The sequence below is a fragment of the Quercus lobata genome, chromosome 11 (assembly GCF_001633185.2).
Source record: "Quercus lobata isolate SW786 chromosome 11, ValleyOak3.0 Primary Assembly, whole genome shotgun sequence".
Classification (NCBI taxonomy): Eukaryota; Viridiplantae; Streptophyta; class Magnoliopsida; order Fagales; family Fagaceae; genus Quercus; species Quercus lobata.
Window position 1 is genome coordinate 44,022,104 of NC_044914.1, and position 18,113 is coordinate 44,040,216.

General features: G+C 34.3%; 1 protein-coding gene across 1 annotated transcript; it reads right to left on the bottom strand.

Moving 5' to 3' along the window:
* Nucleotides 1-1,102: 1,102 nt before the first annotated feature.
* LOC115968202 (protein CANDIDATE G-PROTEIN COUPLED RECEPTOR 7-like) lies at nt 1,103-2,452 on the bottom strand. The gene is made up of 2 exons (XM_031087513.1): nt 1,229-2,452; nt 1,103-1,195 (listed from the first exon to the last, which is right to left on the bottom strand). The coding sequence occupies exons 1-2, from the start codon at nt 2,450-2,452 to the stop codon at nt 1,103-1,105; spliced, it is 1,317 nt and encodes a 438-aa protein (XP_030943373.1).
* Nucleotides 2,453-18,113: the final 15,661 nt, after the last annotated feature.

Here is an 18,113-nt window from a genome sequence, read left to right on the forward strand (position 1 = left end):
AATGTAGGCCCAATAGTTTAAAAATTCTAGGATTTTATTTGTTTATTTATTTTAAAAATAGAAAATTTATTGCATTTTCAACTATATTGTTATGATACAGAAAGTATATAGACTACCGTCGACCCTAATTTAATCAAATTTAATTTTGGTTGAGTTTTTTTAATCCTGATTTTCAACCCAAGTCCACCCATGGCCTAAAAAAATCCAACTCTAACTTGTTTAATATTCAAATTGGGCTCAAATTGATTTGGGTTATCTTGCTCAAGTGGCACCCTACATAATCCGCTTAAACGTAAAATCATATATTATATTATTAACTATATATAAAAAAAAGTTAAGTTATGTAAGTTGTGATTTTGTTAAGTGGATATCTTACCCAATTGTCACATGTATTACTTTTAGTAATTTTTGCTATTATTTTATTAACTATTTTTTTAACACGTGACTTTTTGCTTCTTATCAACTTATTTATTTATTGAATTGTTTTCATTAACTTATTAGTAAAAACTCTTATTCTTTTTATTTTTTATTAAATTTTGGTAATGAGTGCATTCACACATCCGTTAATGAGGAATTTAATGGATCAAACTGCATTGAAAAGTAACAAAGTAAATAAACAAATAGTATTTCTTTAACGTGCAACTAAACTCAAAAAATTGATTAATTATGATAAATAACTCAACCTTAATCTTTGTCTTTAGGAACTTGTTAGCTGGACCCATGAAGTATTGACAAGCAATTTAAGATGTGAATTAATGTTCATCATTAAGTATTTAGTACTCTTAACATGTGCCTTTTAAGGCATTGGTTAAAAATACTTGTTTTTTTTTTTATTTTTTATTTTAAATTTTGGGATGAAAGAACAACACAAATAAGCCTTTAGAATATATATTAAAGAAGTACAATAGTTTTAGTTTTAGAGGACAACACCGTGCTTATGAAAGGAGCCTTGAACATGAGTAGATTGTACTTAAAATATGGGATATGAATAATATGATTATCTCCTCTCCTTGTTTCTCAAGAAGCTTGAATGTCGAAGCTCATTCCACTATATAACTGGGAGAGACAAGACAATATAGTAGTGAACGTAACAGCTCAAAGCCTAGAGTTCAAATGTGTCATCTTCTTCGAGCAACTTGCCTGCTGCATTCTCTTCCTCTTCATCAATCTCCAAGTATGGATTCCTTTCCATCGGCTTAAAGTTAGAGAAAATAAACACATAGAAAGCCAAGCTTGCAGCTTCTGTTATGGCATCCTGAACCCATTTATATTCATAAGGACATACAGTACCAATCATCACAGCAAAAACCCTTGTAAAATACAAGTACCCTACCAAAACCGTGTACAATGTCTTGAACATTATTAGTTTTTCAACATTCCTAGCTGCCTTGCCATCTGCTTTGGATGCTTCTCGTAAGCTTTTAATTGACCAAGCTATTGGGAAAAATATTGCACAGCAACAAATGATATCAACCAAGAAGAAAATCTGTTTCCATTTTAACCAATCCTTCATTTGTATTGCTGGACCTGTTTCCTCCAAAACAACATAAGCTATATTCTCCACAACCTGTAATGGAATTACAATCATCAAAACAATCTTCTCTCGCTTTTGTAGGTAAGGTTTCAAGAAAGACCACCCAGTGCCTATGAGTACAATGACTGTGAAAAGCATTATACCCTTGAAGAACCCAAATACGTAAAATGCTACATCCCAACCATGTGGAGTACCAGTTTTTCTCACGTATAAATATTGCTCAAAAGCACATATCATTTTGAACCCCTTGAAGAGAAGCAATGCACCCATAACTATATGGATTTTGTCAAAAATTAGTCTTTGTTTGATGCATGTGAAGACCCATATAATGAAAAAACTTGTATATATGAAAAAGAAGATAAAATAGAGCATTGGCAAATTGGTTGTGCCTGCAGAAAGGAAATCCTTTTGACCATTTCGTATATTGTACATCTCTGTGTGGACATCCATTGACACTTCAAATTCTTGCTGGCAGTTAGCAAAAGACAAGGTGTATTCTTCAGGTTTATCAATGGGAGTGGAAAAATTATAGGTCGAGTTGGTGGTGAGCTTTTCAAAAGTGAATAAAAGCTTAGCATACTGGCGCGACAAAAGGTAGAAACTTACGGTGAAATTGATGGGGGAGGGCATGTTATAGAGTTGGTCAAAAACTGAAGAGTTGTAAAGGTAAAATCCCATGGAAGAAGTGTTTAGTTGTGCCTTGTGATTCGATGATTTCCATGAGATATCTTTAATGGAAATGGAGACGCAACCGCCTTGTAAGAACCCGAATGTCTGAAAGGTGATCTTCTCTCGGGAGTCATTGATAATGCGTGTGTTCCTGATCTCAGAGAAAGCAAATGGAATGCTTGAAGCTATGAGTAATGCGTATGAGAGTTGAAGCATAGGATGATACTTTAGAGGAAAGAAGTTTTCCATAGCTAGAGTGAATATAGGATTGAAACTCCAAAAATGTAAAAATGGTATCCAAATTGGTAGAGATCGAAGTATTTTTATGTTGCTTAAGGTGGTTCAAACTGAAAACAATAATTGGCAAATGGCTGTGTTAAGTGTGTTTGGTTGGATATGAATGGCTCTACTTGTGGTAACAACAAAAGAGAAGAACGGTTTGCCGAAGTTTTGGAAGAGTGAGAGAACAAACTCATGACATATCATGTACAAAATCATTTACAAAAGATTTTAGAGTACATTATTTAATGCAATATGAGAAACGATCACACTACAACTATGATTATGATTTAAACCTCAAGTTTCATTACAACTTAGTTAATTTTAGGCTAATCTAACAATTTAGTGCCAATTATATATGTACTATCTTAGAGTGCGTTTGGGAAGCGCGTTTTGCGCTTCCCAGACACGTGTTTACGTTTCACAATTTTTTTTTTTTTGGTCAAGCCGTAACTTTTTGACTTTTCTTGTGTGAACAGTGCTTTTATGCACTGTTCATGGGTCCCACAAAATACACTTTTCAGCAATTTTTTCATTAAAAATGGGTCTCACGATACTATTCACACATTTAAAAATTATTTTGCTACACTGTTTTTCAGTTTTCAGTTTTCAGCTGTATCCAAACGAACCCTTAGTCTCAAATTGTTGGTCCTATTTAAAAAACTCAACTTTTTAAGGGGACATAATTTATTATCATATTCAAATACAAGTTCTAACATATCATTTTAATCAAATAAAAAGAACAAAATTTAGGTATAGTACCTTAGGTGCTGTTTCTTAGGTTCTCTTCTTAAAATTCAATCATGTGACTACTTAACTAAAAAATATACTTTCATTCCATAAGAAAAAATTCACATAGCATAATCTTAATAGAGAAACTTAAAGAGTAACACCTAAGTATTGTACCTAAGTTTTGCCCAATCAAAAAACCCTGTACTCCTAGAATACAAACTCTATTGGATGAGAATAGTGTGCGCAATACCAATTATAATTAGTTGTTTTTGTGCAACGAAAACTTTATTTAGCGGTGATGTGTTGTGCAACGTAAACGTGTTTCTATTTTTTTTTTTTTTTGAGTTATTTTTAAAAATAATGTAACTAAAAAGGTGCCCCATTTATATGGATTTTTAAATGTTGGTTTAAACGTTTAAAAAACAAATGCTGTTAGAAATAAAATAGGGATATAATTGAAAAGTTCGTAAATAAGTGGTTTTTAATTTTAAAAACAGGAGTTAAAGGACAATAATTGGATTGTATTTAAATTTAAAATAGGAGTTGGATCCTATGTTTTAAGAGATTGTAGTGATGATGTTATCTCCTTATTAGTATTTATGTACGTTGAAAAATATGAATGAAATAAGCATAAAATTAGTCATCAAATGTCTTTCTCCTTTTAATGTTTAGGAGGCTAGTTACTCCGAATTGACTAAATTATCATTTTAATTTTTCGGTTTACACCCCCACTTCTCAACATAATAGAAGTTCCTCTTGTTTAGTGTTCTCATCCTTTCAGTGCCTTCAGCAGGCCTGTAAGGATCATCGTTCTTCTTTATTCGTCTGTCATTTTTCATTCATTCTCGCTATTTCTGAGTGCTCTAGGCGGTCTATCATGGACAAAAATCCAGAGATTGCATGTAGCTAATCCGTGCCACAAAGCCCGCTACCTGTAGGCTGTAGTACGTGGTTTCCCTTACGAGCTATCATATAACAAATTGGTTTACACGGACATTTATATTCTTGTAATAAGATTCTTGGTAGTTGGTATCATAGCTAGGTTTGAATACCTTTGTAATGCAACGAGATAAGATTATGCATATTAAGCTATTGACTAATGTATATATGTTATATGCCTTATGAAAAGTTCAAAAGAATCAAGAATGTCTAGGAGAATTTGCCTTGTTGATGATTGCAAGGAGCTTTTGAGGAGAATACTAATGAAGACAATTAGGCACTGCTATAAAAACTTGAACTTGATCCTAATGCTGTGATATGCCTTATGAAAAGTTCAAATGGATGATGCTCGGGCAAGAAAGGGTGTAATGCAAGTACAAGATTTTGTAATCTATATTACTAATAACAGGAAAGAGTAATCGACCCTTTCTTACCAGGTAATTCTTTTAGTTCTTTTTTTATTTTATTTTATCGTTTTATTGCTCATATATGATTTTTAGTTGCTTCTTTCTCATTTATATTTTTGGAAAATTTTGATACTAAAAAAAAAAAAAAAAAAAAAAAAAGAAGCTCATCACACGTGTGAAGTGCCTGTGGTAAGACTAGTTTTTGATAATCTCCCTACTCATATCGATCTTTTGTTACTTTTAGGGTTTCTTTGGTTGGAGGGGTGGAAAAGTGGGAGGATGGAAAAATGAGAGGATAGAAAAAATTTTAATTTTTTTTAATTTTTGTTTGGTTGGGAGTGGAAAAGTCAAAAGTGAGAGATGAAAAAAGTGGGTTTGTATAAATTTACTTATACATCCTTGTTAAAAAATTATGGTCAATTAAAACAAAAAAGTGACAAACAACCAACAGAAAAAAAGAAAAAAAAAAGCAATCACCCAATTTATCAAAAAAAAAAATCATGTCTAGTTAAAAAAAAAAAAAAAAAAAAACAACAACAACAACAACAACTACAACTACAACTACTACTACTACTACTACTACTACTATCACACCCACAGCCTAGGAAAAAAAAAAGGCAACATCAAAGTACTAAAAAAGAAAAGAAAAAAAAGGAAGAAGCTACATGCCTAGGAAAGTACAAAAAAAAAAAAAAAAAAAAAAAAAGAATTGGACAAATTGCTCATGTGCTAGTGTACATGGGCATTTTTGCCAATTAAGAAATCTTATTTTCTCCCTTCAGTTTTCTCTCCATTTTGGAAAGAAAACTTTTTGGTAAGCCCGGGGATACAACACCCGAGACCCACCGTTTATTTTTTTTCCTCCCTACTCAACTAAACATACTCTAAAATAGTTTTCCTTTCAATTTTCTCTTTAAAGTTTTTCATTCATCTTATTTCACCTCAAAACAAATACATTCTTAGATAATATGGATATGAATTATGAAAGGCATCAAGCTAAGTGCCTTGTATTCTAAACTATTAGTTTCTTAATGAAGTTCCTTTATTACCCACAAAAACAAAAACAAAAACAAAGACTAATAAGGCTAATATATGTCCACTGGTCTTTCAATCGTTAATCCACATGAGGTTTTTTTTTTTTTTTTTTTTTTTAAATTTAATTCAATCGAGTTTTAAGACACTAAAATTATTAGGGAAAAAAAAATTGCTAATATACATCATCATCACAAATAATAAATGATATCCTTACAACTAACACGCCTTGGTCAAATGATCCTTAATTATGTTTGTATTTAATTTCAATAATCTGAAAAAAAAAAAAAAAAAAAAAACCTTATGAATATATCCTTATCCACACAACAAGTAATTATCCCCGTTCTCAAATCCCTATCTAGCTTTTAATTAATTTATTTTTAGAATATCACTACAAAACTTGATCATTCGTATAAATTCATAAACAGAGAAATCCAGAGAATGAATATGGAAACATATAAGTTTTTTTGGGGTCAAAATAGGAGAGTGTGTGCAGCATTTGGGCTTCAGCCCAACTCTATTCTTTTTACATTCATTTTGTTTTTAACCAATTTTTTTTTATATATATTTATTTTATCACATTCTTTATGTGCAGTGCTCATAAATGATTTCCTTTTACTAAGATAATGAAATGAGAGTTTGAGATTTGAGACTCGGTATTTGGTTGTGAAAATGGAGTAGTTGAGGAAGTGTTTGGGAGGTTGCTTGAATTTTTGTAATTTTAAGATATGAAAGTATTTTATACTTTGAATTTAAATTTATAAATTTCAAATTTCAAATTTCAAAATCATTTAATCAATTTAAAAAATAAAGTTTACAAATAATATAATATGGTAGTCTCCTACAAATGCCAAAAAACTTGACGATTCTAACCTCATAAATTAAGATTAGTAGAGCAATTTCATGCAATATTCAAAAACCAATTCAATGAATTTTTTTATATATTAAATATCAATTAATAAAATTGAGTTTCAAAGCATTCTGCAATATTTTGGTAAAACATAAATATTATGCAATAAAATAAGTGTAAGGACGCGTTTCGTGGCGGACCGTAACAGTGTCGGGTTCGCACGTGAAAAGGCCCCTAACAATATCATTTGTAGAGCGTGGGTTTGGAAGGCTAGGCCTTGGTTGATAGGCGGGTGGGTTTTTCACGGTGTTCGTACCAGTTTAAGTTTTCCTACACCCCTGGAGTCTTTCTCCTGGAGGTGGGCTGGGAGGCTCAGGTTTCTGGCCATTTTCCCCCCCCCCCTTTTTAGGTTACTTATTTTTCCTTTTATATTTGCCTGCGTTCATTGTCCTTCGTCCACGTATTGGATCAACCTTTCCTAGATTGATACTTGTCCCATCAGCCCATATTCAAAGTCGTTGGGGTGGTTGTAAAGCCAAAGAATGCGGCTTTGTCAGGTTCAGAGCATTGAATGGCAGTAAGGGCAGCTTTCCCTGGATATTTTAGATCTTTTTTCCAAGTTTCAGTTTTATACCATTTTTACCCTTCTTTACGAGGGGGAACTTTGGGTCTGCCGAGGACTGAACTACCCTCGGCGGTACCCAAAGTCTATTTCGTTGAACTTGGGCCATAATCCTCCTCGGCTTGGCCCATAAATCATTTACACCCTACATTAGCCCCTCAAAACCCGGCTGTCCAACCTCTGGGCTGGACAGGGGGGTTTTGGTGACGCCAAACTTCTTCCTGTGGCCCAATCCATTCGGCCTATTAAACACGCTGGCGGTTCCTCATATGCCCAAGAGATTCACCGGTCTACGAGATAGTTTTTAATTTCGCGCTTGAGGCGTTCTTATCGCTTGGGGTATCCAAAACGAGCTTTGAATAATCACTATTTACGAGACTACTTTAATTCGACGGTTTATTCTGATGGGGTGGAGAAGTGGAACCGGCGTGTTTGGGTTTGCTGATTCCTTTGGAGATCTGAACCTATTAAATGCCTCCCGCTCCGCCCTCTGTATAAGTAGGACAGGAGGAGGTTATTGTTTTTACCAAAAATCCCTTTTCATCCCCCTGCGACTCTGGAATACTTAGCCTCCCTTAGGATTCGGTTTACTCGCTGGTTTATACGCTTAATCGTAAAATACTTTACCATAACAACAAGGGATGCAAAAGCCCCACCCCTCCCAAAAACGCCACGTTCCGATAAAGCTTATCATGGCTCGATCGGGACAAGGATGGCGAAGACTCAAAATCAACCTCATCTTTCTTTCAGTCAAAATCCGAAGCAGGTTCTGGTCATGCCAGATTTTTGGTATGTCCGAAGAAGGAATTTCCACCATCAGCACTGTCTACCTTGTAACCGGCAAATTCTTGCGGGGGCTTCCCAACTTCCGGCTCCCTGCGCCTTTTCTGTAGACGGTGTTAGCCTGAGGTCAGGTTCTTTTACTGCCTGAGTTATGGGCATGCAGAAGTGTCGAGGAATAGTTTCTTTAGACAATAACTTGGCGCAGTAGCCAACCTCTCCTCTGAGCTGTCCCCACGGCCTTATCTCCACTCGCTTGTATTTTCCTTTACTTATGTAATCAGCTTTAGTGTAAGCTTGTTTCAGCTTTTCATTGTACACTGTACTGTTCCTTTGTCTTAATAAAATATGTGTCTATTTCTCCATACATATCTTCCTTCTCCGTAACAACTACTTTATGCATGAATATTAAATGCAAGCTTGCCCTTAAGGATATTCCAGGCAGAAAAAAATGCTTTAACACAGGTTCCTTCTAATTTAAACTCACAAATATTATCAAGTATAACAATGGTAACTTTCAATAAATTAAATTCCTGGAATTAACCGGGATAAGCGCTGAGTATTACGCGATGCATGCTAGACCGATGTTCGAGAACGATAATCTCTAAATAATTCGTCTGAAAGGGTAGCTAAGTAGCGAGAGACCTTGGTTGTGCTTTTGGGGTAATATGTTGCGCCGTATCGCATCAACCCCTTTGATACTGGGGATCCGAGGGTAGACCGAGGAATCCGCGCAATCAAGGTGTTAACCCGTCTGCTAACGCGGAATTCTCTTCGGAGGGATTTCGAGGTTTACGGGCCGTAGTTTTTTCTTTAAATAGTTGGTTCCTCCTCCAAGTAGTTGGTTTCCCCATAGGCTTAAGTCCGAGGACTATGCAATGCCTTGGTTCTGTCCAAAACCTAGTTTTCCACATCCAGGTAGTTGGTTTCCCCTGAGGCTTGGGTCCGAGGACCATGCAATGCCTTGGTTCTGTCCAAAACCTAGTTTTCCACATCCAGGTAGTTGGTTTCCCCTGAGGCTGGTCCGAGGACCATGCAATGCCTTGTTCTGTCCAAAACCAGTTTTCCACATCCAGGTAGTTGTTTTCCCCTGAGCTTGGGTCCGAGGACCATGCAATGCCTTGGTTCTGTCCAAAACCTAGTTTTCATTACATCCGGTAGTTGGTTTCCCCTGGAGGCTTGGGTCCGAGGACCATGCAATGCCTTGGTTCTGTCCAAAACCTAGTTTTCCACATCCAGGTAGTTGGTTTCCCCTGAGGCTTGGGTCCGTTGAAACCTAGTTTTCCATCCAGGCCATGGGTTGCAATGCCTTGGTTCTGTCCAAAACCTAGTTCCCATCCAGGTAGTTGGTTTCCCCTGAGGCTTGGGTCCGAGGACCATGCAATGCCTTGGTTCTGTCCAAAACCTAGTTTTCCACATCCAGGTAGTTGGTTTCCCCTGAGGCTTGGGTCCGAAGACCATGCAATGCCTTGGTTCTGTCCAAAACCTAGTTTTCTCCTTGTGCGGGATCTTGGCTTTAGGGGAGTTAGCTCCTCAGCCAAGCCCCTAGAGTTTATCCATACGGTTAACGTTGCAAGGTACCTAGTTTACTCTTTACAGGGGACCTTGGCTTTAAGGGAGTTGGCTCCTCAACCAAGCCCCTAATCAAGAAACGTAGTTCCTAACAGAACTTTATACTTAGAACTCTGTAACCAACGGCTAGACATATCGGAGAAACTCTATCGACCCACTTCCTATACCAACACACAAGCCATCCCCACAGACGGCGCCAATTGTAAGGACGCGTTTCGTGGCGGACCGTAACAGTGTCGGGTTCGCACGTAAAACGGCCCTAACAATATCATTTGTAGAGCGTGGGTTTGAAAGGCTAGGCCTTGATCGATAGGCGGTGGGTTTTTCAGGGGGTTCATACAAGGTTAAATGATCGTCACCCCTAGAGTACTTCTCATGGAGGTGGGCTGGGAGGCTCTCGTTTCTTGGCCATTTTTCCCCCAGCCCTTTTTGGCGCACCTTCCTTTTTATTATATAGTCCGGCCCGGTTGATCCTGACCCTCCACTTGTAGGCCAGGCGGGAGCTTATCCCTGTACCCGTCCCGTCAGCCGTCCCATCTAACTTTCTATTAGTTGCATGGATCAAGGTTCACACTGTCCAAACGTCTGTTCTTTTCAACCGTCTCTGGGTATTGGCAGGTGCATTTACTGAAGAAAGGACGCGTTTTCTTTAGCCCGACTTTCACACCCTGCTTCCCTATGGGCCCCATTTCGTTCACATCCCCTAGAGGGGGCTGTTTGGGGATTGCCTACACCGCAGTGTGGGCCTTTCTATTACAGCTCCGGAATGCCGAGGACAGGGTAAGTCCTTGGCCGTTCCCTTCGCCATGTCGGCCACTGACCATTCGTCTTCGGCAAGATACCCCCTCAGCACGGGTTCTGGGCCCAGGTAGAGTTTGGGCTGGGTTGCAGACCTCTCGGGCCCACAATAAGTATTATAAATTGGTCTTAAAAAAACATAAAAAATGATTTCAAATGAATTTGAAAGGATCCACGCATCGCACGTGAAATTATCTAGTTGTATATAAATCCTCTTATCAAACATGCACTAAGTGCAAAATAAAATAAAAAAAGTACAGATATTTAGTCAAATTAAACTAATAATCATGTGGGTTCTAGGTAGCTTATCTTGTAAAATCTTGGTTTAATGATAAAGAGTTATTATTATCATCAGAAGCGGACGCCATATGTTGAAACTCTAAAAAAAAAAATAAAAAACTAATAATATCCTAATATTAAAAAAAAAATTCAAATAAATCCGTGTGTTTTTATTTTTTTCCCTCTAAAAATCTTTTTTTTTTTTTTGGGTGTAAATCTAGGTTTTTTTTTTTTTTTTAATTTTTTTATAATTTTTCTATATCAATTCAAAATTTTGGACGGTTCATTGGTTTGTGACCATTCTTTTTTTTTTTTAGGTAGAGAAAAACTGATTTGTCATTTTTGTGACCATTCAATCTAACCATCCTAAGCCCTTTTAAAAAAAAAAAAAAAAAAAAAAAACTGATTTATATGATCAGTTCATCCTTTAGATCATATTCAAATTGAAAGTGGGCTCCAATGCAAACTTTGTGATCAATAAATAACTAATAGAGGGTTGATCATCTTGTTTGTAATAGATCATGATATGCATTAGTCTGGATCCCTTTACCAATACTTCATATGATTTTGAGATAAATATTCTTAGTTATACACGAAAAATTAAACAGGCATTAATGCATTACTAGCTAGCAGTTTTGGTTGGTGCCAAGAAAATTTCTTATTTAATCGCTTTCTACATTAGGTAATGCCTATTGAGAATAGACTCATCAGGGGAGGGTGTTGAATGTTGATTGCGCAAAGCTTTGCCTCTCTGAAATTAATTGTAAAAATATAAGATTGCAAATGACATATATGGATGACGATGTTTTGGCAGAACTTGTGGACATGGCGCCAGAAAAGATGGGAACGAATAAATAACCATATACTAGATCCACAATTTAATAATTAAACTATTTTTTTAATTAAGTTATTGAAACCTTATCGGTTTGAATAATGAGACTATACTCTGAGAGACATTAGTAATAAAAATTGCAATTGGGAATATAGAATTGTGGAATGGAGAGTGTTTTGGGGACCATATGAATATAAGAACATATATGATCAGTCTTTTAATATTGGCAATTTGATGGGATTAGGATAACATTCTAATTTCTAAGTAATATTATATAATAATAATTAACACTGATAGATAAATTAGAAGTAACAGACACCATATACACTCATATTTAAGTATAAATAAATAAATAAATATACTATATATTTTCAAGTTAAATATGAGATTCTATTAATTAATTTTTCTCTTTTAATCAATTATTATAAAAAGATATCAAATGCGGATTCCATTTAACTCAATTCGTAAAATCTTTTATTGTCAATAAATGATATAAGCATTAATCTTGTTTACACTTTACACTAAAAGAAATCTATTTATACCTTAGCTTGAAGGTAAAATTAAAAAAAAAAAGAAAAAAAAATCATGGAAAGAATGTCATAAATTTAAATTCTATTATATCTATATTAAATGACATCAAATAATCTAGTCACTATAGAGTTAAAACTTCCTCTCAAAAAAAAAAAAAAAAAACTTAAAACTACCAAAAGTACCAAACTTGGGTTTTGATTTGATATATTATTCATATCACACATCCCCACAACATGTGCAGTACCCCAACTTATTCCACTTAATATGGAGTATAAACTATTTCAACTTTGATTTTGATTTGTGTCTTATACATGTCACATGTTCTAACTACTTATTTAACACCCTAACTTAGCTCTATACACAAAAAGTGAAGAACCATATTTTTTCATTTGATTTTGTCTTGTATATGTCACACATCTACTTGAGAGTGTTATATACCCTAACTACGTATATAACACTGCAGTCTGCAACCCATTCCAATTAATATTGAGTTGAAAGTTGAAACTATCCAAACTTCGATTTTAATTTGTACCTTATACATGCCACACAATCCAACTACTTATGTAACACTCTAGCTTACTAGCTCGTATTATAGGGCTTAAAAGTAAGCCATATGACTAGGAGTGGCCCATGGTGCTGAAAATTCAATGCTTAACGTATCTGAATTCTTCTAATCTTCTAAGAAATTTTTTTTTTTTTTTTTTTCCATCCATGTCCACAACAAAATCAACCATTCATAATATATATTAATCAGTCTGGTTGATTTTTTTTTATTAAACTGTAATATATATTAGAATACACAAGAAAATAATAATACTAGTATTTTAAACTGGGTTTATAATATTATATAATCATAGTATAACCAGGGACGGACCTACAGTAAGGTAGGGGGCCACTCCCCCCCCCCCCCCGCGCAAAAAAGCTAGTATATTAAATTTTCGTCCTAATAGCCCCCCCACCCCCCAATTAAATTAAAAAAACAAAAAAGGGTATACGAATCAATTTGAAAAAATCACCGACAAACTCTCATAAAAATAATAATAAAAAAAAAATAGACAAAAAAAAAACTACAAAATAAAAAATAAATATAGACTGAAAACCTAAATTACAATTCTCAAATTTTTACCCTAACCTCACTCTTCCTCCACTCAACCTCATCAAGCATCAACGCCTCCTCCATCACTGTTGCTGCTGATGTTCTTTTCCTTAGATCGGATCTGGACTGTTGCTGCTGCTGCTCCTTCTCAGATCCTTGATCACAGTCACACATGATAAATCTAAGAAATTTCTCTCCTCTCTCAAGTTCATATTTTTGTTTTTTTTGTCTTTGCTATATTGCTCTGCCTTAGTCGGTTAGCCCTTTGCATTTTTTTATGAACTATGGTGACTGTGTTGATTGTTGTATTTGTGAGTTGTGGCTTTTTATGGACTTGTATGTTGTGTCATGTGTGGACCGTAGACTAGTTTGTGTTTGTGGCTTTTTGTGATTGTGTGGACCAGTTTCAGATTTTCAGTGTTTGTAACTTTTTTTTTTTTTTTTTTTTGGTTTTATCTATAAAGAAATAAAGTGGGACCAGGACAGTAAGATGTAAGTACTGAATTGTGATAGTGAATTTGTGAGAGTAGTCTTTGGTAGTCACTGTTTTGTCATTTGTGAGTACTGTTAACTGTGAAGACTAGTCTTTGGTAAGTCATAAGTGACTTTTTTGTGAGACCAATTGACTAAGTCTTTGGTTTGATTGTTTTGGTTTTATAAAAAATTTTGTCTTTGTTACTTTGTGTGATGTGGCTAATATTAGTAATATATATATATATATATATATGAACTTGTGAACTTTGTCTTTGTCACTTTGTGTGATATGGCTAATATTAGTAGTATATATAAACTTGTGTTTATCTATTTGTGACTATTTTGGTTTTAGATTTTTTTTTTTTGGGTTGAGAAGTCCCTTTTTTTAGTTGGTGTATAGAACTACGAAATTTGGAAATAATGAAACATTTTTTAAAAAAAAATTTGTAGATCATGAGTAAGTCTACTACAATATTAAATTTTTTCAAAAGAAAAAAATTTAAATAATTCTGAAATCATAGCTGATGATGCAAGATTGCCAACCCTTAGCGTTGATGTCCCAGTTTCTGAAAATCTCCAAATAGAAGTTCCAAATGTCACCATTGATGAAAGTACAGGTTTTGTGTGTGATCCTAGAATGCGTAAGCAAATATGGGAATATGATGCTAATGAACGGGATGAAATTCGATGAGCTTACATTAAGCTTGGTCCATACCAACCTAAACTAGATGAGTACAAGAAAACTAAATTTGGAAGTCATTCTCGTAAATTTAAACATTCATGATTTGCAATTAAGGCATTTAGTACATGGCTTGAATATTCACTTAGTAAAGATGCTGCTTTTTGTCTACCATGCTTTCTCTTTGACAAAACAACTAGGAATTCTGGGAGTCATGTATTCACTAAGGATGGATTTCGTAATTGGAAGAAAGTTAATGATGGAAATAATTGTTCCTTTTTGAATCATATGGGGAAAGAACCTAACTCTTTTCATAGAGCTTCCGAGCAAGCCATGACAGATTTGATGAACCAGTCTCAACACATACAAAAGGTACTTGAAAATTTCAATTCTGATCAAATTGCAAGCAATCGATTGCGACTAAAGGCCTCAATTGATGTTGTCAAAGTGCTTGCATTTCAAGGACTTGCTTTTAGAGGACGAGATGAAAGTTCTGATTCAATTAATCGTGGGAATTTTCTTGAAATATTAGATTTGGTGGTATCATATAATGGATATGTTGCAGAAGTGATAGAGAAAGCTCCCAAAAATGCCTCTTACAAATCACCAAAAATCCAAAAGGAAATCTAACATGTATTTTCAAACAAGGTGAAGAAGGCAATTCGTGAAGAAATTGGTGATGCAAAGTTTTTGGTGTTTCATACAAGCATACTGAGCAACTAAAAAAAGCTTATGTTGATCAAATTGCATATTTTGTTGAAATTGGTGAGCTTGAAACTGGAAGAGGACTTAATCAGATTAGCACATTACAACGGGCTGGAGATACTCTTTGGGGTTCTCACTTGAGATCGATTTCTAGCTTAGTAAATATATATAGTCCAACATGTGAAATTTTACTTAAGATCATCAAGGAAGGAAATACTACTTCCCAACGAGAAGTAGCATACTCATTTTATCATGCTATGATTTCTTTTGAATTTGTGTTCATTTTGCATCTCATGAAAGAAATTATGAAGATCATTGATGCACTTTGTCAAGCTTTGCAGTGTCAGTCTCAAGACATTTTAAATGCGATGAATTTTGTTTCATCCACTAAAGCACTTATTCAAAAATTCAGAGATGAAGAGTGGGATAATTTACTTACCACTGTGAAATCATTTTGTGAGGCACGTGACATAGATGTCTCAGATATGAATGCTCGTTATGTTGAGAGAGGAGCTCTAGCTCATTATCAACAAGATGACTTCACAATTGAACATCATTATCGGGTAGATATTTTTTATGCAGCAATAGATTCTATATTACAAGAATTAAATCATCGGTTTAGTAAGCATGCAGTGGAATTGCTTAATCTTAGTTTAGCTCTTGATCCTAATTAAAGAGGCACGTGAGTCCTTTAAAAGTATAGACATTTTGTTGTTAGTAAGCAAGTTTGATCCGAAAGACTTCACAAATCAAGAAATGACACTTTTAAAGCCAAAAGTTGATCATTATGAGCACAATGTAGTTCGGCATCCAGACTTCAAGAAGCTATCAAGTATTTCTGAGTTGCGCCAGTGGTTGGTAAAAACCCGAAAATCATTATTTTACCTATATATTTATAGATTGATTACACTTGTGCTTACTCTTCCAGTTTCTAATGCAACTACAGAGCGAGCATTTTCAGCCATGAATATTATCAAGAATAGGCTTCGCAATAAGATGGAAGATGATCTTCTAATGGACTCTATGATTTTGTACATTGAGAAGGAGATTGCTGCAAAATTTGGTACAGAATCAATCATAGACGACTTTCAAGACTTAAAAGAGCGTCGAGTTCCATTTTGATAAATGTGTTGAAATGTTTAAAAAAACACTTATTTTGTATGTTATACTTTATCGACATTTTTATAATATCAAATGTTTAAGAAACACTTATTTTATATGTAGTATTTTGTTGAATATGAAATAAGTGTTAGTTTTTATTTTCATTAAAAAAAAAATTGTTTTAAGCTTTGGCCTCCCTCAGGTTCAAATCCTGGTTCCGTCCTTGAGTACAACTACAAAATGGCCTAACTTTTGTAGTTGTAAACTAAGGTTATAAACAACGGACACTAAACACACACAACCAATGTAGGATAAACATCTCTATTTTTTTTTTTAGTAAATAGTAATACATATTAGAATACACACGAAAATAGTAATACTAGTGTTTTAAATTGGGTTTATAATGCATTACATAACCTATGCTTTTTGCTCCATTTGGAGACCAAGATGACAAGATCCCAATTGATTTTTATCTCTATCCCACTGCATAGTGGCCGAATCAATGAGGTCCCTCACATATAAATTAGGCCAAGGCTCTTCTAGAAACATTGGCTTGTGAGACAACCAATTATGAGTTGAAACTTCAATAGTTCTCCCGTCATCCACCCTCCACATTGACCCTTCCTTTATGATGTTTCCTGCTGCCAACAAGCTACGCCACACATATGAAGGATTATTGCCAAGGCTAGCATCCATAAAAGATCATGTAGGAAAGTACCTAGACTTGTACACCCAATAGAATAGTGAATGAGTGTTGTGAATTAATCGCCATGCTTGTTAGCTAGTAAAGCTAAATTAAATGCTTGAATATCTCGGAAGCCCATACCCCCATTGATTTTTGATAGAGCTAGAATTCAAACTTAGATTTCTTAGTTAGGATTCCCCTCTTTCAACTGAACTTTTATGTGGTTCAAAAATACTCTCATTAATGATGGGTAACTTCATTTAAAAATAGGGTTATAAATGTCAAATAACAAATTTCATTTTAAATTCAAAAATAGAATTCCTAAAATTTAGGATTTTTTCCCTTCATGTTTAAAAAAGAAATTACAATTATTGCTTATCTCTAAAGTTTATCATTTTTATTTGTTTGAAAAATAAAAAATATATTTCTAAATTATAATAAATGCAAATTATTAATCTTTACCCAAAAAAATAAAAAAGTCTCTGAGCACATGCTTGCGTGCGTGCTCAGAGGCTAGTACTGTCTATAACTGGGTTCTTCTCTTTGGACTGAACTTTTATGTAGTTCAGAAATACCCTTAGACCCTACGTTCAACAGAGACAAAACTTGGAGACAACCTGGTAAAAATATATCTCCAAATCCACTTAAAATGCCTACAAAATAGGACACTCTCCTATTAATCCATGTTTTCAAAACAAACTTATCTAAAATTTAAAATAAAATATGAAAAAACTTCTAGCAAGACCACGTTCCAACATTTTTAAATTTTTTTTTTTATATGCTACTTTATCAAGACTCATCGGTTTCTTTTATTTATTTTTTGGGTTGTGTCATAATCTAAAAATTAAGATGAATGGAAAATTATGACACTGGACCCAAAAAAATAAGCCTCATTGCACGCGCAAAGTGCGTGTGATGAGGCTAATCCAACAATAATAAACTCTATCAGTTTAGTTAATTGGAATTCATAATATTTTTTTTATATAGAAGAAAACTCTTAACAATTTAGGTGTAAGTATGCAAAAAGTTGAAATTGTACTAAAAGAATGGTTAGCCACTACGAATATGGTCCATTCTAATTGATCGGTCCAATAATTAAATGCTATGTGCACAATGTTTTGTTAGTTGCTTTAAAAGAATTATGGCCTCTAATTTGATAAAATGATCTATTTTGAGTTAGTCCAGACCTCTAAAATAAAATTCCACCCAATAATAATATACTTAAAGATGCTTTATTATTCAATATCAAGCCATATAAATATACTAAATAGACAGATTTTACAAGATAAAGATAACATTTAAATTTTGAAAAAACTTAATCTCTATCTACTATTTATCCCCACTCTTATCTATTTACCCAACTTAAACGATAAGAAGATATAAGGATAAAGGCACATAATATTATTTTTATTTTATTTTATTTTTTATAGAAACAAACTAACAGCTAAACACACACATACTTTAATTACACCCTTTCACTGAGTTCAAACACATTACTTAACCCAAAGTACCACCAC

Bases quoted from the DNA above. Each gene is read 5' to 3' on its own strand.
- LOC115968202 (XM_031087513.1), bottom strand. From the start codon at position 2,452: ATGGAAAACTTCTTTCCTCTAAAGTATCATCCTATGCTTCAACTCTCA. The intron at 1,196-1,228 runs GCTTTCTATGTG...TCTAACTTTAAG, and splicing joins TAACAGAAGCTGCAAGCTTG to CCGATGGAAAGGAATCCATA.